The sequence below is a fragment of the Corvus cornix genome, chromosome 9 (assembly GCF_000738735.6).
Source record: "Corvus cornix cornix isolate S_Up_H32 chromosome 9, ASM73873v5, whole genome shotgun sequence".
In the NCBI taxonomy this organism is placed as follows: domain Eukaryota; kingdom Metazoa; phylum Chordata; class Aves; order Passeriformes; family Corvidae; genus Corvus; species Corvus cornix.
In genome coordinates, this window is record NC_046339.1 from 1,958,324 (window position 1) to 1,978,052 (window position 19,729).

The window sequence follows — 19,729 nt, forward strand, 5'->3', positions numbered from 1 at the left end:
GTGCTTGAGTTGAGCCATGGATTTTTTACCCAAAAGGCCAAAATCTGCACCTGTGAGTTGGGGAATGAGGTACCAGCACAGGCATTGCAGCACCTGTAGCTAATGAGGCTGATTAATTAACTTAATTAAACATACTTAATCAATACTCCAGGAAAACTAAGGCTGAATGTCATAAAAAGAGCCTGAAATAGGAAGCACCAATTAAATAATACCTTTGATACTGCAGAAATGTGTTGCTAATAATTCTAATATTATTGTTATTAACGCTATCTCTATGATGGCTTTTGAAATTCTGTTAATCTTACACTTAATGAACGATAAAATAAAGGTAAAACATGGAGAATGCTGCTCACTCCCACCAACCAATTCATTATTTATTTGTCATTTTACTGCAACATAAATGGGTCCCTGTCAGGGAGCCGGGACTCCTCTGGAAGTTGTGTTGGCAATTTGGGTTCAGATTATGGAATTATGAAGGGAAATGAAGTGGTTCCAGGCCACAGAGCACACAAATCACTTCCAGCCCCTCCTTCAGCTGCTGAGGGCTGGTATCCCACAGTTCTCCCCAAAATCCAGCCCCCTACGTGGGCTGAATGCCCCAGAAGCAGAGGATGCTCCATATGGAGCAATCCATGAACACAGGGATGAGTTTTCCATTAAATTCCATGTATTTGATCCTGCAGGAGAGACTGAGCTGGTTCCAGGAGCACTTGGGCTCTGAGAGCAGGGTCTGCAAAGCTCTGGAACTGCAGACAACCTGAAATTTCCCTTTGGAAGGGGTTGGAACAGCAGGAAAGCCTCGTCCTGCTGGAGAACTGCGATAGGGAAGCCACTGGCATCGGGATAGGGCCACCCTGGGAGCACTCAGCCCTTGGACTGGAGCTGCCACTGTTAAATGTGAGTTAGGCAGGGGTTAAGAACAAGTTCTGCACCAGTTAAGTGCAAAATTCAAAGGTTATTGAGCCAGCCCAGTGGCTCGAGCCAACAAATGCAAATCCAGGGCTCATCCTGCACTCCATGGCTGAGCCCTGGCACTCCGACAGCTCTTCCCAGGGGAGAAGCAGAACTTCGGGATCTTTTAAACACTGGAAATCAGCAGTAAAAACGTCATCAATATTCGGGCTATCGGCTGCTATTTAATTTTGGTTTTGCTGGGGGGCGACCCCAGGCTTTTGTTCACTTGTGAAAGGAATGAAAAGCGGTTTCTGAGGCAGGTTTGTGAATAAACCGGATAATTATCCACTTGGAAAACTGGGAAGAAGCATTCCTTGCTCAACAGCTCCTCCTCCTGCTCGCACGTAGCATGAAGCCATCGGGGCATCATTTGTTTCCACGTTTTGGCTGCTGCAAACGTGAATGCATTTGTTTAGTGCTTAACACACAGGAATTGTGGATTATAAGCACAATAAACTTGGAAATTATTTTGGGTCCAGGAGAAGAAAAAAGCAGCATTCAGCTTTTCTAGGCAATTTTTTTGTGGCAGCCAGAATTAAAACAGAGAGTGAGATATTGGGAAAGCTCTCACTATTTGCCAGTCTGAACAATAGCAACATTTTTATCGTTGTCGTTTCCTGCTTGTATTGAACGAACCCCAGTGGTTTTGATTGGAAGAAGCCTCATTTTGTGAATGTACTTACAAGGATAACTTAAATACAAATAACAACAGTGAAAAACTTTAATTTCCTGTGGTTGCAAAGTGAATTTACCATTCTCGCACCCTGGGGATGAACAGTGAGGACACAACACTGATGGGCCACGAGCTTTACTGGGCAAATTCATTACAAGAAACATTTAATTTGATGGAAATTTCTTTGTAAAAATACTACCAAAATCTCTGGGATACCTGTTCTGTGATAGGGTCTGGGATGCTAAAACTTGGAGGATGTTTCTGTTGTTGTTTGCTGAATTCTGCTGCCCAGTTAAAAAGTTTTCCCAGGATTTTCAGGTTCAAGCACTTTTATTGGCATAAATCAGATGTGCACAGTAATGTGGCTCATTGCTGGTTAGTCCTGTGAAGCAAATTATTAAAATTAAAGAAAACTCTTAAAATCAAAGCAAAATATTGCCCAAAACCTGCAGGGCCACCTCCCTTTCCTTCTGCTGAGATGTAAATTCAGAATAGAAAAATCACTGCTAATAATAACAACTATAAAAGCGGAGTTTTTCATGTCAGGGCTGCAATGCAGTAAAATAATCTTGTGCTTCTCTTTCCAGAAAGAAACAGATTTTAGGATATTCGGGGTGGCACAGGCACAGCTCTCCAGAGGAATAACTTGGTGGCAGTATCAGAAACTGGTTGGTATTTGAATAAGAGCTAAATAAGGTTGAGTTGTCCTGACAGTGGTTTCCATCTCAGTTGATATAAACAACATTCCCAATGTTGTTCCCAGGATTTTACCTTGCAGCAGATGCCAAGAATTGCAGGTAAATTTTGCCTCCTCGCTGCTGAACTCCTAAGAAACCTCATCCCAGCAATTCTGCTCGTTTTGCATCTCCCCTGAAGAGGAACGTTTGCAGATGTGGAATGCAAACAGCAATTTTCCACACAGGTTGCTCCTTTCTCTTCTCCAGGGTTCTCAATCCTGGGACATCTTCATGTGTAAAATCTGATTTTCATTGATTTCCTGGCGCCTGACCTCGGTGTCAATGGGAATGAGAGGCCCAGGGAGATTTGTGACTCTTGTTTTAACAACATCTTTTATTTAAACCCAAAGTTCTGCTGTGGGATGGCGTGCACCAAACCACAGCAGTGAAATTAGTATATATAAATTATATATCAATTATGAATAAATTATATATATAGGAACACATCCTGGATATACTGGGAAGGTGAAATACCTGCAGGTGCCTGGGGTGGAAATCCCACACCCACCTTTCTCTTGGTAGGGAATATAATTCCTGATTATAAGTATGGAATTTGGTGTCAGTTATACCTGAAATGAACGTTATTTTAAGAAAACAAGAATCTATCTCATTGCCCAAGTAACCTAAGGGGTGTTGTTTTTTACCTTTTATGTGTTCTTACTTTTAATATCAGAGCCAAACTACCAGGTGAGACAATCAAGGAAAGATGCCAATATTAATTTCATGGAAAAATTTAACCAGGGATGTATTTCAGAAGGAAATTCTGGTGTTTATCAATTTACAGAGCCTCAAATTGCCACGATTCTGGAATTACAAGAAAAATTTGGCCACTGAAATCACTGGGAGTCTTTGCTTGGTGGGAGCACGAGCCCCAAAATATTGATTTGGAGTCCACCTCTCCAGGGCATGACACACTTTGGGAGAGAGAGATTATTCCAAACAGATATTCCCTGTCATTTTCCAGAGATGAACTCACTGGGAATTGGGAAATGACTGAGATGCCACCAGAAGCACCCAGCAGATAAAGCTGAAGATGCTCCTGAGGGCCAGAGCTGCTCTCTGAAATGATCTTTGATTTAAGCAGCAGCATCACCACAGAGTGCAGATGCTTGGGAATGTTTGTAAAGCACTCACTGGTGAATTAATGCCTCACAAACTTCCCACTTTTCCAGAGAACTCCAGGACATGCAAGGAAAATATAAATAGAAGCTCAGCAATCCGGAATCACTTTGCAAACTGGCAGAGTTCTTATGAAACCTTCCTCAGATCTGGGCATAAATTGATAAAAAGCAGCAACAAAGCAATCTTAATTTTCTTCTTCATTAATTTTTACTCTGTTTAGCAGCTGTTTCGTGTCTGTGGTGCAGACTATTTCATTTGCATTAAGCAAGAGGCTGCAAAATTGATTTCCACATTTGGATGCCTCACATTTTCACTCCGAGGCACTTTTGGATGCAGAACATGACGGGCTGCATTCGGGATTAAATCCTCAGGCCAGGCTTGTCCCAAAGCTGAGGTGAGAGGGGAGCTGAGGTTACAGGTGCCTTTGTTGGTGACTTCTCTAAAACTAAAATTAGCTGTGCCCTCAGCTGACTGTGCCGTGTAAAATCCACGCTCCACTCAGTGCCTTGACTGTTCCAGAGGTTCATTCCAACCCTGACGCCTTCCCTTGACCAAAATCTGAATAAAACCTAAAAAATTCAAGCCTTCCAAGAGGCAAGATCGAGATAAGTCAGCTCTGGGCTGATTTAGATTTCCTCGGGCAAGGCAGATGAATGGGTTTTGTGACTCCCTGAGTGGCACAGAGCTGGCAGCCCCGTGCTCCCTTTGTCTCTGGGAATATGGGATGGATTCTCCCACTGCTTCATTTCCATAGGCAGCCTCAGGACACACTCCCGTTCCTCAGTTCCAAAGGCTCAGGTCTTTATCACCGGATTTTGGTGATGGAGATAAAGAAATATTCAAATAATGGCAGTGAAAGGATTTTTTAATGGAGGGTTTTTTACGACTCGACCCGTTTTTAAAATGGTGGTGTTTGTATTCAGGCCCAGTGCTTGAAATTTGCTCCAATAGGGGCTGTCAGTAAGTAAGAAATAAATAAAGATGATGAAGCATTCCCACCTCTAGGGCTGAAATGGGAGATGTTTTTTGGAAGTGATGGGGAAAGGAGGAGATTTCCTCTAATGAGCTGGCACAGAAAACTGAAGGGGCATTGCTGATGTCCGCTGGATGCAGCCAGAACCTCCCTCCCACAGCCATAACCTTCTTCAAAAAGCAAAGAATACAAAAGCACAGAAAGAAATACAAAAGGAATTTTTAAAAAATGTCAGGAATCAACAGTTTGGGACACTCAGAGAAGACTGAAACCCGTCCAGTGTCAGGGGACAGGGATGAGCTGCTCAGAGATGTTTGTGCTCTGCTGAATCCTGCCCAAGGCTTGGGTTCATCAGAAGGGAATGCAGGAAGGAGAGGGATAATTCCCATTTACAGCTCCCACTGCAGGGTGTTTGAAGTGCTGTCTGTGCTTCTCAAGTGTCTGCAGTCACAAACACATTTCTTTTTGTTTGCTCTCCGGCTTCTCCCGGGCAATATGTTGGGTGTGATGGGAATGGCGTGGTTTGGCCCAGAATAGCTGCCTGGGCTGGAGCCTTCAGCTGTCAGAACTGTCTCTCCTCCTCCCCACTCGGTGAAATCTCCATCCACAGCACCATCTGCTTCCCCAGGATGCAGATTTGCCGCATTGGAGCCGTGTTTTAATGGGGGAAATTGTCTGACTGCGATTTAATTTAATGACTCTGATTGAATTCCAACCCCCCCCCTTCCAATTCCCACATCACTCCTGGGTCTCCTGAGGCACCAGAAGCTGACACCAGATGTGGGAATGAGTTTCAGACATCTGTGGGCTTCCCTACTGCTGCTTCCAGCTCCTTCCTGCACGTGCCTGTGGAAAAAGCTGGTGGGAGCAAGATGATCCTAAATCCACTTTTCCTCCCTGCAAGCCCCGGTGTTTTCAGCATCCCCAGCTCCCCAAATGCGCCACGTTCCCAGGGTCTGTTTGGGAAGGGGGCAAAGACTGGCAGCTGCCTTTGGCTGGTGGAAAAGGAGCAAAACAAAGGAGGAGCAGGCGCGTGGAAGGGCTGGGATGTAATTCCATGGATCCCTCTGTGGGAGGCTGTTTATCTGATGGATGAAGGGCTTTATTTATAGCTCATGACTCCTCCAAAAACATTGTCCTCTGCTGACCTTTCTGCTCAAATTGGAAGTCAGGAGAGCAGCGCTGCCAAGTAAATGAAACAACTTTAAAATACTTAAAAAAAAAGCTTCTTGTTGTGTTCTAGTCCCCTGTTAACTGCTGGGTCTCCTGATTTTTTGCCTTATCAATCCTGGTCACTGTGGAGACCTGGGATTCTCCAGAACAACCAAGAAACCTGGGATACAGAGAGAAAATCACCACAAGTTCACTTCATAAGGGAGTTGAGGACACATAACCAGCAACTTGATCAGCTGCTTACAGCACCAGCTCCTCATCCAGGGCTCTGGCTCCCAGCAGCACATTCCCAATCCGTTAGTAATGCTCCACAAGTAAGGAGCAGGGATTCGCACTTTCCCTGGCTCACATAATTAGTCATTGCTTCCTAAAAAGCCACGGAAAGCAGGAACCAGGCTCTTTCTCCCCTCCGGATCCTGCTCCTGCTGAGTGTCAAACCCAGTCCCACGTCTGGGCTCGGCTCAGAGCAGTGAGGGGTTTACACCAGAGGGGATCCTGCCCTGGCTCAGATCCCATCCCTGCTCTCCCAAATACCTCCCAACAGCTGGGATAAGCAGGTCTGGCAGTGGGGAAAGGCTGGAGCTGCCCCAGGACGTGGTTAATTCCCCTCAATCTCTGGGGCTGCAGCTGTGTTGTACAATGGGCTCAGCACCCGGCAGTGCCTCAGGAATCCAAGTGTGTCCCATCCCATTCCCTGTCCCCAAGCTGAGGACACTCTGCAAGATGGAGACACTGGAGATGCTCAGGAGTCTTGTGTGCTGTTGCCACAGGAGTCAGGAAGGAAAGCTCTGCAGTGAATGGGATGTGCTGCTGTTCGCTGCAGGGACGATCCAGGATTTCCCGGTGTCCCGAGGAGGGGAAGGCTCTGCTCCCATCCCATTCTCTGGATTCCCCTTGTGCCCCTGGTTCCTCCCATCCCTGGCTGGTGCTGGGGTGGTTTGGGGAGTCCAGGAGCTGACCTGCTACAAAAAATGGCACTGACCACTCTCTCCTGTGTCACCAGGAGTGGCAGCACAAAGCAGCACAGCCCTTCCTCGATGGACTCTCATAAAACCCCAGAATGGTTTGGGTTGGAAGAAGCTTAAAATCCATCCAGTGCCACCCCTGCCATGGGCAGGGACACCTTCCACTGTCCCAGGCTGCTCCCAGCCCCAATGTCCAGCCTGGCCTTGGGCACTGCCAGGGATCCAGGGGCAGCCCCAGCTGCTCTGGGAAATTTGAGCCAGGCCCTCCCCAGCCTCCCAGGGAAGGATTTTTCCTACTTTAACTTTTGAGCCTAAGAAATGTGCCTCAGGACAGACAGCTCAACTGAGCAGAAACACCTTAATGAGAGAATTAATCCTGGGCTTTGGAAGCAAAACCAGAGAATGGCATGCACATAAAGCAGCTTCTCCTTTCTGCTCCTTGCTGTAATGGGAAAAGTAAAGTATTCAAGAAATAATTTCCCATCTTGGCTGAGCGTTAAGGAACAGCACTTTCTGTGTAACAAATACGCGGTGCTGTGGATTTGTAACGGAACAGGAGGTGGCTGAGGCACTTAGATGAGAGGAGCTGGGCCAGCAGCCAAAATTTGGGTTCTGCTGGTTGTGTTCCCAACCAGGAGCAACAGGAATTAATTTCTGACTTGGTGTATGTGAGGACAGAAAAGCAAAACACAGCAGCATGTGCAGGATCTGGGGGCTGGCTGCAGTCACCCATCTTTCTTCGATTGTTTTTCTTTATCTGGTCTGTCTAGAGCTGAAAATTAGTAGGAATCTTGAGTCACAGAAGTCTTTGGAAGTGGAGGGAGATGGATTTGCAGCCTGAGAAGAAAGACCCCACTCCTTCAGTGCCTTTTCAAGTGTTCCCTTCAGCAGGAGCTGTTTCAATCACACACTGAACAGCAGAACCACAGGGAAAAACCTGAATGCCCAAAAATTCTGTGCCTCTAATGGTTATTCCGTATTATTGGTAAGACTTTAAGGTATTTTCCTTGATCTCCCCAAGTTTCTGTCCAAAACTAGCAGTGACAAGCACTCTCAAGAGCAGCTGCAGGGCTGAGGTGGAGGGAGAAGGTGAAATGCAAGGGATGGAGCTGCAGCATGAATGTTGCAGTGAATGTTGCCTTGTGTGACCTACAGCTCTGAGCCACCACAAAAACTTCCCTCACAGCCAGTTCTAAGTCAAAAGTTGGGAAGATGTGAGGAAGTTCAAGCCTCTTTGTCCAGGGAATTTGATGGTAGCTCATAAAGGCCTCTGACCTCAATAAAATGGGTCCTTAAATGTCTGAGCAGTGACAAATATCAAGGCAGGAGGGGCATTTAAAAAAAGCCAGTCAGACAGAAGAACCTCTCTGAAGGAGCAAGAAACCCTCATTTTAAGTGAGAATAGATTTTAAACTCTGACTAAGTTATATTGGGGTGAAACAATGCATATTTGAGAGTTGCCATTTCTCAGCCTGCTCCATTACTTCCTTAAGGTTCACTTATTCCTTATTCCTCTCTGGTACCAAGAGACATTTAATGAAGTCCTGGAGCTTCAAATGCCTTTCTGCAAATAGCCAAGTTCTGCTGAACAATCTAAAATGGAAGGGTTTTTAACTGGGACCCTGCTCTGGAAATATTTCAGCCCAGAAATTGTCCCGCTGCCCTTCAGCCTCCTACACAATTCTCCTGGATTTACCTTGGGAATGTGGGGAATCAGTGGGCCTGGTTGGAAAGGATGTGGAATTTTTATAGCCCAGTGCATAAATAAGAAAATGGGAAAATCCCATTTAATAACTCTTTCCACACTCCTGCATCACTGTTCAAGGCTAGTTCTCACAGGATGTATTTTGACAGTACTTTGCTCAATTATTTAATCACATTAATAGCTGTGTGTTTAAAGCATAAATAGTGTCGTTTCCCCCTTGAACTGTCTTTTGGTGTGTTTAACTCTTCAAAAGCTCTGAAAGAACACGGTGTAAAGGTGTGACTCGCTTGGATTTTTCCTCAGTGCCAGAATTTCAGAGGCTGCAATTCTCTGCTTTCTCACTGTTCCCACATAACTCCTTAACCCCACTCTGTCTCCTGACAGCCTCAAGATTTAGTTTTAAAATAGGCCTGGGATTGTTCTTTAATTTAAATCTTTAGAACTATTTCAAGAGGGTGTTGAAGATTCAAAGTTGCTATAAATACTTGCTTCAGGAATCACTTACATTGGTTTTAGGGTTTTCATAAAAACCAAAATTTTCACTGAAACATTTGAAAATGATAACACTTTTTTGTTTTTTTTTTTTTTTGGTGGAAAACTCTTTCTTGGCCATCCTTTAAATAAAAATCATTTGCAAGGACACCAAGATCATTTAATCTCATCTAAATCGGCCTGATACATGAATCTGTGGCAGAATCTTGGCTAAAAGGACTCTTTGGTGTACTCAGAGCTCTCCTTTTCTCCAGCAAACTAAGATTATTTTGATAAATATCCTTCCCTGTGAGGCTGGACTCTGAATATGAAGACAGGCAGAGGAGGATTTCCACATCTAAGTAGAAATGAGACAAATTATGGATACTTTTGCCCTTTTTTTGTCAAAATGGGCTTTGTTTCCTCTCCCCATCAAACAATATTTCATAGACATCCTCCAGGGTTACATCTGGCATAAGGAAGACGTGGCTGAGAGGATTTAATTTATCTTGAAAATAAGATCCAGTAGGTCACTCTGACAGGAGAGCCAGCCAGGGAGGAATGTTTGATATAAAAATTTATGGAACACGAAATGGGCTTTAATAGCAACTTTGTAAAGTGTTGGAAAAATCAGTCTCTGTGGAGTGGTACAACCCTGTTTTTACAGGGCTTTGATAGGTGGCAAGGCCATAAAAGTGTTGTGTGTGAGGGAAGAATTAAAAATGGAATTGAACGTGGTTCATAAATCCCTGAGGATCCAAAAGCTCCGCTCTGGGTACGAATTCCTGCTGGGAAAGGATTCCCTGGGAGGGTTCCACTGGAAAGGTTGGCAGTAAATAAACTCTGGCACCTGCAAATCTCTGCTGTGTTTTTGGCCTGAGCTGGGGTTTACCCCTGACCTGAAGTTATCCAGCACTTGATCATTAGGGCTGTGTTTCCCAGGAATTCTCCACCTCTTGTTTGTGGTTCAATGAGTCTGTGAGCTCACATTTAGATTTAGGTGGAGTGGCAATACCTCATTTTTTTTTTTCCAGGAGTGAAAATGTCCTCGTTTCAGATCAGATGGGGATGGAGATGGGATGAAAGCCTTTTAAAATTCTGAAAGGAATCACTCTTTTTAGGCCAGTCTGATATTAATCATAAAGATGGATATGTACAAAAGAAGATATTTTTACATCTACAACTAAAATTCTGAAAATTCCACAGTGACAAATGGCTCTTAATAAGAGGAGGATATAAAGGGGGAGAAAGCAAAGAGAAATGTTAAAAATGAGGCCTCGTGGCAGCTCTGAGGGGGCCGAGGCAGAACAAAGATTGAAACTCCAGAATTCCAGCTCTTATTAATTAAATTACCAAATAACTGCATCATATTTAACAAGAAATCCACTTTTTAGGTGTGTGGAGAGAAACAACTCCCCTCTGGGAGTGCTCGATTCCATTGAAAATAAATCTACACAACAGAAACCTCTGTTTTGCAAAGTGTGAAATAGTTTCCAGAAGACAGCAATAAAACCTGGGAAACTTCACACAAAGCAGTATTTTATGGGAATACTGCTAAAGCTGACGAGGAAAAATGTCACCTCAGAAGAAATACCCATTATTTCACTGAAAAGAAATTCCTGTTTCTTACAGGAGAGAGAAATTCCCATTCCTTTCTCTGGACCCCAGTCCCAGAAAAACTAGGACATGTGTAAAGGAAATATCTAAATAAAGAGGATTCATATCCAGGGACAGGTCTGAGCCTCTGTCAAAATAATGTGAGTAAAGCAGCAGCAGCACTGATTATGTTGGCAGGGCGGAAATGCAGAAGATTTGCTTTCTACGAGAGAACACATCAAGGTTAAGAAAAATCTGCCTCAAATTCTCCTTCTCAATGAATCAATTTTGCCACTCAGAAATAAAATAAAGGTGGATCCATTTTTCTGAGAGGCGTTGCTGCCAAGTATGGCCGGAGCTGACTGAAAAAAGCTGAAGGTTCCAAATTTGTGGGGCCTGGAGATCGATAAATGTAAAATAGTTCAGCAAAAGATGTATTTCTATGTGTTTTAGGCTCCCCCATGGGCTGATTCCTCAGTGGAAGAGAAACTTCTGGCATCCTTTCCATTGTTTTATATCACCCACACCCCATTTTCCCTCCCGAGCTCCGTGGAATTTTCTTCTTCCTCAGAGTTATAAAGCACCAGGGATCGAAACGGAATTTTAAAAGCGTGGGGATACAGGAAAATTTAGTTTAAATAGGATTAGGAATCGTTTCACTTTGATGACAGTGACAAAGACTTTTTGGAAGTAAGTTTTAGACATGATGTGGCCACTTTGGCCCTCAGCAGGAAGGCTGAGGGGCCTTAAAAATCACTGAGCTCATTGTCTCATCCTGAATACTTTCCTAAAAAGCCCAAATTTTCATTCCCTGCCTTTCCTCCTAAAACCCAGCTCCCTGGACCTCACCCCACGCTGATTTATCTTCCAGAGGCATCTCCTGCACAGCCCAGGTGGATCCTCAGCTCCTGCCCCGTGTTTGTTGACACTCTGGGAGAGGGAACCAAGCACACCCCAATTATCCTTTTGATGCTCCCATCCCTGCTGGAATGTTCTTTTGCATATTCCAGGCCCGGTGCACCATTCCCTGTGGTTTCAGCAGGAGCTGGAGGAAGGTTTCCTGCTGCAATGATTTAGAGTTACCTGCTGCTCTCTGAAGAGCCCTTTCAGTCTTTGTTGCAGCTGGGCTGAATTTTGTGGAGGCTTTGGGATTCCCTCAGTGCTGGGGCTGGAATGAGCTGAATCTTCCTGGAGAAGGGGTGAAGCATTTCTGGGGAGTGTTTATTCCCACTCTTCACAACTTCCGAGCTGAATGAGGAGAGGAGAGGAGAGGAGAGGAGAGGAGAGGAGAGGAGAGGAGAGGAGAGGAGAGGAGAGGAGAGGAGAGGAGAGGAGAGGAGAGGAGAGGAGAGGAGAGGAGAGGAGAGGAGAGGGAACAAGCGGCAATGGCAGCATGAGGGAATGCGATATCCCTGCGCAATGGAAAATCCCTGACTCCCATGCTGTGCCCCTTCCCTGTGCCACCGCTTCTAGCAGGGTATTCTGAAGGAATTTTCCACAGATTAATGACAGGAGGAACAGTCTCTGGTAGTTCCTTGAATGAGTAATCTGGTTGAGAATCACAAAATACAATCCCAGACTGGTTTGGGTTGAAGGGACCTTACAGCTCATCCCCTGCCAGGGGCAGGGACAACTTCCATAGCCCAGGTTGCTCCAACCTGGCCTTGAACACTTCCAAATGTACTTTGTTTATCTTTGGAAGTCCTGTTAATAAATTCTTCCACAGCATTTGACAGAGCTGTGCTTGTTATGACTATCACGAGTTGCTGTACAGGTGTAAAACTGTCATAAAAATGCAGCTATTTATTTACTAGAAGCAGACAAAATGTCTTTCTTACTGCTTCAGTCAGTTCTTGTACAATGTGTGCTGAAGGCCTGTGAGATGGCAAGGGTGGTATCAGCCCTGATTGAAAGTAAAAATACAGAATGATCCTGGAAATTAGAGAACAGCAGAACCTTGGTCTTAAGAATTCCGAGTCTAATCAGCTCCTAGTCCGGGCTCTGCCGGTCACTCATGGCTTTGTATCTGCAGCGTTCTAGGTTTTAACCTGTTTTAGGCAGCTTTTCCTTCCCAGGGAATTTGTTTTGCCCCTGAAACAGCAGCAGTTCTAAGGTGAGTGATGGGTGGCACGGGGGAAGAACTGATGGGGATAAACACTGGTGCCAGCTTAGAGAAACCAGAGGGAGAAAGCAGAGCCCAGCTGCGCAGGAACACACGGCATCCCTGAGCTCTTCTGTTCCCAAAGGGCTCATCCTCAGCTCAGGAATTCTGCCAGGTGCTGGAAGCAGGCGCAGGGGAGCTCTGGGTTGCACAGCTGCCATAATTCCCTGGGCAGCTTTTATGGGACACTGAGTTTGTGACACGCTCAGTGACACGACCTCACCTCGCCTCGAGCTGGAATAGGCTGTGCCTGATCCTCTGCGCCAGTTCCTTGCACATTCCACGCACATTCCTTGTGCAGATCACAGCTCCGTACTCTTCACTTCGTTAATTACCTGTCTTGATGCAGAACTAAGGAAGCTCCTGGACTGGTCTGGCCGGGTGTGGGAAGCTGTGGGAAAGGGGGTGACTCTTGCAGGCAACAATGTCCTAATTAAAGACCGGGATTTGCATTACAAACAGCAGCGCCTCAGCCCCATCGGCGGAGCCCAGATAAATAAACCCCTTATCGAGTCCCATTCCTTATCCAGTTTCTGTGGGGTGTCCTGCAGCCCTGTTCCAGGCGGCAATCCCTCCAGACAAGCCTGCTCTCTGGAGCCGAGTGTTTCACTTCCCTGGGACATTCTTTCCAAGAATTGGGCAGTTTTTCCCCTTCCCAAGGACAGGGGTGGATGTTCTGTGGGTTCCTTGTCCTCCCACTCCTCAGCAGGACCAGGAATAGGGAAGGACTTAATTTCGACTTCTTGCAGTCTATAGGTGTGAGGCAGAGAGATTCCAGGCATTCTCAGCTTGGTTTTCTATGGAAACAAAGCTGATTTTCTTTCAATACCTCTCTCTCTCTCTCTGTACATCCCACACTTTTCATCCCCTTGACCAATTTCAGGGAAGCTGGGAAAAGAAATACTGATCTCAAGGGTGTAAGTCTTGTCAGAAGAGATGACCAGGAGGAGAAAAGCAGCTTTGTTACATAATCCTTGCTGGACAGCAGAGAAGCCCCACGAAACACAACCACTCTGCCTCTTATTAGACATCAGAGAATCCCATTGTAAAGCATGAAATAATAGAGGGGGAAAAAAATCACTATTTCTACACATATGAAGCTCATCTGTTAAATTCTGTGTAAACCCGGAGTCGCTACTTTTCCATATAAAAATCTTCACACTGAAAAGGGGAGGTTGGTGGTTTCCTTTGTAATTTGAATATTTCTGCTTTGTTTTGTTAATTTTCCCTTGCTAAGAACAATTGCTGTGCCGCAGTGTCACTTTTATATGGTTGGGTTTGAATTTGCTTGGCAGGAAAGCCCAGGGAGAAGCAGTAAAAGGAGATTTTGAAATCTAATTGTGTGGGGAACACGATCAAGAGACCTGAAACAAGGGACAAAGTGCTACTGGGAGAGTCTCATTCCTGCTCTTCAGGGTAAGATCTTTGCAAAAAAATTGCTTTTTTAATGTATTTCCAGTCACCCATCAAAGGTAGAACCTGGTTTTGTCTGCTTTTTTTTTTTTTTTGGTCCTTGTTGCTTTTTAAAATTTTTGAATATTTTTTAGATTATTTTTTTGCTGTGTGTGAAAAAAAGGTATCGTAGAGCACATAAGATAAATTTGCTTTAAAAGGTAGGGATTTCAGGCAAATCCTGTATTCTGAGTGAAGCTGTGAAAGTTATTAATGATTCCTTATCTCCCCATGGGAAAAGCAGCAGGAGCAGCTCAGGAAGCAGGAGCAGAGGATGCCTGGGGGTTTTCCACTCCATCATCCAAGCCCTGCTTGGGAATGGATCCTGCTCATCCCACCCGCAGCACAGCTCTTTCCCAATGGATCTCAGCTGTCAGGTAAAACTTTGGGAACGCTGTTGGAGCTAAACGAACCCACACAAGGCTCACTGCTTGGTTTCAGCTGAGGGAATTTGTTGTTAAAAGTGGAGAATTACTGAAAAGACTGAAAATTTCTGTGTGGTTTTGTACTTGGGAGCGATGGAAGAATCACCTGAGTTGTCCTGGCTTTTCTGCAGATGGTTTTGGAGAGGATCAGGCAGCGTGGAGGTGCCAGCCCTGCCTTCAGCTGCCCTGGGGTTTGGTGCTGAAGGATTCAGAAGAGACTGCTCCACCTGGCAGGAAGCTGAGGAACCTGGAATAGGGATATTGTCCTGCCAGGAGTGTGGGCACTGTGGGGATCAAATACTGAATACACTGATTTTCACCTAAAACCACCTTGTGCCACCCCTGCCTTCCAGACTCCACTGAAATCCATGGCTGAGAAAGGCTGGTTGGAAGCAGGAACTCCTGAGGATCCTCTCTCTGAAGGACAAAGTTTGCACATGGAGCATTTTGACTGCTGCTGCCTGGGGCAGTCCTTCACCATTTCTGGATTTTCTAGGGAGTGGGGACAGTTTTTAAAGAGAAAACTTGGTTTTGTTGAAAAGCACGAGGGAGAAAACCAAAAGGGTGAGGGAGTAGGGCAGGGTTTACTCCCAGGTGAGCTCAGGCTGTGTTTGGCAAGGAAGGGAGGAAAGGTGAGGCTCAGACATTGCCTGTGGCACATCATCCCCAAACGAAGCTGATTCATATTTGGAAATGATTTGGCTGCAGGGAGATAGTTTAGAACACCATCTATTATGCAGATTCCTTCCTAATTTTCTTGCCCAATTAGATCATTAAAATGCCTCAAGCAGTTGTGGCCTGCTCTTATTTTGCAGCTTTTCTGAGGAAAAATCACCCTCTTTTCCTTACACAAACCTTGTCCCCACATTCCCTCCACCCTGGGGTTTCTGGATGAGATCTGGGAGATGCAGAGATTGGGAGCTGTTTGAAAATGATTCTAATCAGAGGTTGCAAAAGGAGGTGGTGGCTTCACTGCAGACTTTCCTGTGCCACATTTTTGTGGCTGCTTAACTCTTGACACCGTAATTCTGCAGAGACATTAAACTGCCCCTAGTAGGAACCAAAAGCCCCACAGGGGCCGAGGTGTTTTGGGAGGTTTGAAATTAGGGAAGGCACTAATTGTAAATATTTTTTGCCTGGTGTGTTCCTCCCTGCCACAGTCCTTGAGCTTGGGCTCAGCTCCAAGAACCAGGTGCCCGTGTCCTGCGCGTGGGGCCAGACAGAGCTGGCCCTGTTGCATAAATCAGAGTCCTGTGGCCAGAGGAGATTTCAGCAATCGAGGAGGAGGGCGGGGAGCAGAGGACACGCTCTGTAATTGAGGATCAAAGCTCCTGGTTTCTGCCTCTCCATCCACACAGGGAGCTGCTCCCCGAGCAGGGCAGCAGAGCTCTGCAGCATCCGCTTCCCGGCCGTGTTGGGGCACGTGGACAGGTGAGTTCTGCTTTGTACCAGCCCAGTTTTTCGTAGGAAAAGTCTTTCCTCAAAGTCACCTGGTGCTGCATTTGATGGGAAGAGCCTCAGGTGTAACCTGATTTAATAAAAACAGCATGTCATGGGCAGAAATGGGGTATTAATAAGGATATTGCTGAAAGTAATTAGTAATATTTCTAACGACAGAAGCATTTGTTTAGCTCACCTGTCAGGAAGAAAAGAGGTGGGGAACCTATGGAAGCAAAATGTGTCTAAAAACTTTGGGAAGTGGCTTTTTAGGATAAAATCCCACTCTGGAGCTATGGAGTTAAATGTATGTAATTTCTGAGGGATAAATTTCTTTCCACAGGTCTTGACACCACTGGGAGTTCTTTATTTCCCAATTAAAAAGTGGGGAAATCGGAGTTTTTGGTTTGTTTCCTCTTATTTACCAAAGGACAGGAAGTGCCAATAAGTGAAATCATCCTGTTTTCCCTTTTCCTCTGCAGTTCTGTGTCCTGCTGCTGACATAATGTAACACTCAGTAGCTATTAGCATTGATTTATTCTTTAAAATAAATCTGTTTATTACTGATAATTTTACATTTATACAGTATATATTATATACTATATAATATATAGTATATAGTATAGATGTATTATTATTATAATAGTTCATTCTGGCAACAGATCAGTTCAATCCCTGCTGCAGAAAAAGCTGGATAATCTGGATATGGTTTCCTTTTATTGGAATTCTGTATGTGTGGTGCTCTCCACGCTCTCAGTTTGTACCTGGGACTTCCAGCAGCGACTGGAGCACGAGACATAAAATCCAGTGTGCAGTGGTAGAAATCATCCTTGTAGCAAATTCTGTATCAAAATCCACAGGTGGGGAAGGAGAGAGGTTTTAAAGTGATTTTTAATTAAGCTGCTCCAACAGAGTCTTGGGTAACCCAGTGCAAGGTGAAATTCTGGCAGAGTTTGGCCCAGGGAATGGAATTGCCACAACTCTTGGATGAGAAAAGATCTCATGAAGCCTCCTTGGTGAGGCTGGCGCAATGTAAGGTTCCCATTTCCATGCCTGCCCATCCTTTATCCCACAGGACGCTTTGGGAAGCGGGGATGGATGTGAAGAGGAGCACCCCGAGCTACCTGTACTGGCTCTTCTGCCAGTTCGAGCTGATCACCTGCAGTTACCTGATGGAGCCCTGGGAGAAGCTGCTCTTCTACTCCTTCAACCTGGCCATGGCCGGGCTGCTGCTCTACACTGCCTATGTCTGCGTGGCTTTCCACCTCAGCTCGGCCTTCCAGCTCCTCTGGAGCTTCCTGGGAAACCCACGGGAAAATGCTCTGTCTGTGGTGAAGTAAAACCATCATCAACCTGCCTTCGGGGTGAAAGAAGTGTTTTCCTGAACGTCCCATTTTTGTCCAGGAGCAGGTACAAACTCTGCTTTCTTCTCTCTTTGTGTTCTGCTCCAACAGCGAATTATTTTGCCTAAACAGCTCCAATCAATCCCTGTTTTTACTGTTTGCTTCTTCAAGAGCTTTCAATTTTCATGACCCACTGGAATTACAGAGCTGGGATTGGGACAGGAACAACCTCCCTGAAGATTTTGTTATTCCAGGGAAAGCTGCTTGGACATGGAGAGTTTTCATCTGGAGAAATGATACGGAGTGGATTTGTTCCTGTCTGCCAGAAGAGATGTGCACACAAAAATCCTGGAGGAGTGGGAGCTGCTTCCCTGAGCTTGCTGTGTGTTTATGGAATGATTTCAGTATTTATTCAGTCTCCTTGATTGTTTTATACAATGAATTACTTGACTGGTTTGTTATAATGATGCAAATAATGCAGTTGATTCATTAAGAATGTGAGGATGTGCTGCTGTGAATCATGATGAAATTCTCAGATTCTTGGGCTTTATAAAAACAGAGCATTTTTGGTTTGCTTTTAGAAGACATGTATCACATAGGGAACATGAAACCACAGATTCCCTTGTGGTAGGGTTTCAGCTGAAAATAAAACCCCTAAAAACTGTAAAAGTACAATGTCTCCTTTTTTTCCTAACCCTTTATTCCCTACTTTCCACCTTTTACACTCTCCCTGTTGAGCAGTGTCTGAAACATGAACCCCTGGGACTGTAAATAACGTGCTGAGTTTGACTGGAATTTGTTCCAAATTCCGTGTCTTTTTAGCCTTAAAACCACAAGATTCCTGTGCTGCCAGCTTCCTACAGTGGGCAGGAGCTGCACTGGGATGAGCTTGGGAATGAGAATTGGGGTTTGGAATCCTCAGGAGATGAAGGGAGTAGAGCAGGGTGACACAAATCCACATTTCCACACCCACACTGAGGTGAGTTTTGGGACTTTTTCCCAGCTCCTGGAATGCCCTCTCCTTCCAGAGAATGGGATGTTGTAGGTGGCAATCCAGTGACTTAGGGAGTGGGGCTTGGTCACAGGAGGCAACGAAACAAGGTGAAGACATTCATGATGTCATTTGTCACCTCAACACAGCTGTTTTCCCAGTTTATAATTAGGGGGAAATCAGGTAGGAGATGGAAATAATTTCTCTGGGAAAATGAGGGCAGCTGTGCTCAAACTCACAAGCCTTTTAACAGTGCCCAAGTATCTCTAAGTTTGTAAAAAACATCAATTTAATACTTTCAAACTTTAATCCAGTTGGATGTTTTATTAATGTAATAGTTGAAGTAGCAATGAGTGCAGATTTGCTTTCATGCTTAGACTGTATATTATATTTATTGATATTTATCAATATAATTTGTATTTACTGATGTTTAGGAACAGAAGGGGGAGCACCCAATATTTTAATTATGTCACTCATTAGACTATTTATGGAGACAGTGATTTTCTTCCAGCCTGTCAGTCTCTAATGCAGAGAAATACAGGCAGTACTTTGCATTACAGGTGCAAAATATCTATTTCTCAATATGTAAATATCTATTTCTCAAGATGTGCCTGGGAGTGAGCCCAGGGCAGGAGCAGGTCACACTCAGTTCCAGCAGAGGACTCCACACGGACATCCCAAGCATTTATGGATATTCAGGAATCCCACATCAGGCTGGAGGAGCAGGAACTTTACCCTGGGCCTGTTTGTGTTCCTCGCTGCCTTTCCCACCTGGTATTTGTGGTTGTCTCCAGTGCCTGGTGCCTCTTTTGCAGCAGCTGGGGTGGGATTGTGCTGGTGGAGCTGCTCTGCTCCCATCGCCAGATCCCAGCTGGGCTGGGGGAATGGGAGAGAGCCAAGAATGCACCAAAATCCAGCAGAGGAAACAAGGGGCCAGGTGGCAGCTGGACCTCCCCACAGTTCCTGGTTCATTTTCCTCCTCACACCCTTTTCCCTGCCTGTCCCAAGACTCCAGGATTTAAAGGATTACATCCAAATTCCAGCTGCCGTTCGAGCTTCCAACACTGTCTGCCTGGGCAGGTTCCTGCTGGAAGCACCAGGAGCCCAAGGAGCTCCGGATTTGTCAGGTCAGGCCTGTGCAGGCTCAGCTGGGAATGGGATCAGGATCAAGCACAGCTGGAGCTGGGCCAGGAGAGGGTTAGGCTGGGTATCAGGGAGAGGTTCTTCCCCCAGAGGGTGCTGGGCTCTGCCCAGGCTCCCCAGGGAATGGTCCCGGCTCCGAGGCTGCCAGAGCTCCAGGAGCGTTGGGACAGCGCTGCCAGGGATGCCCAGGGTGGGATTGTTGGGGTGGAACAGACTGTTCCCACGTTTCTCCACACTTTTTTCCATCAGCAAAGTTTGTCCCAGCTCCACAGGCTGCACTGAGTGGCCACAACATTTAGTTTTTCTCACCTGATGCTAAATGTTCCAAGCCTAAATTAATGAATGCAAGGTGGAAGCGGGAAGCGTGTCAAGAGGAACAGGAAATGGGATATTCCCTGCACACCCTTC

The 19,729-nt window shown here is 45.5% G+C and overlaps 1 protein-coding gene across 1 annotated transcript; it reads left to right on the forward strand.

Annotated features, from left to right (window-relative positions):
* The first annotated feature begins 15,585 nt into the window (after positions 1-15,585).
* LOC120410494 (serine palmitoyltransferase small subunit B-like) lies at positions 15,586-17,859 on the forward strand. The gene is made up of 2 exons (XM_039557316.1): positions 15,586-15,838; positions 16,920-17,859. Exon 2 carries the CDS (start codon positions 16,939-16,941, stop codon positions 17,182-17,184), a length of 246 nt encoding a protein of 81 aa, XP_039413250.1. The 5' UTR covers positions 15,586-15,838; positions 16,920-16,938; the 3' UTR covers positions 17,185-17,859.
* The last annotated feature ends 1,870 nt before the right edge of the window (positions 17,860-19,729 follow it).

Coding starts and splice junctions, on each gene's coding strand:
- LOC120410494 (XM_039557316.1), top strand. CDS start 16,939: ATGGATGTGAAGAGGAGCACCCCGAGCTACCTGTACTGGCTCTTCTGC.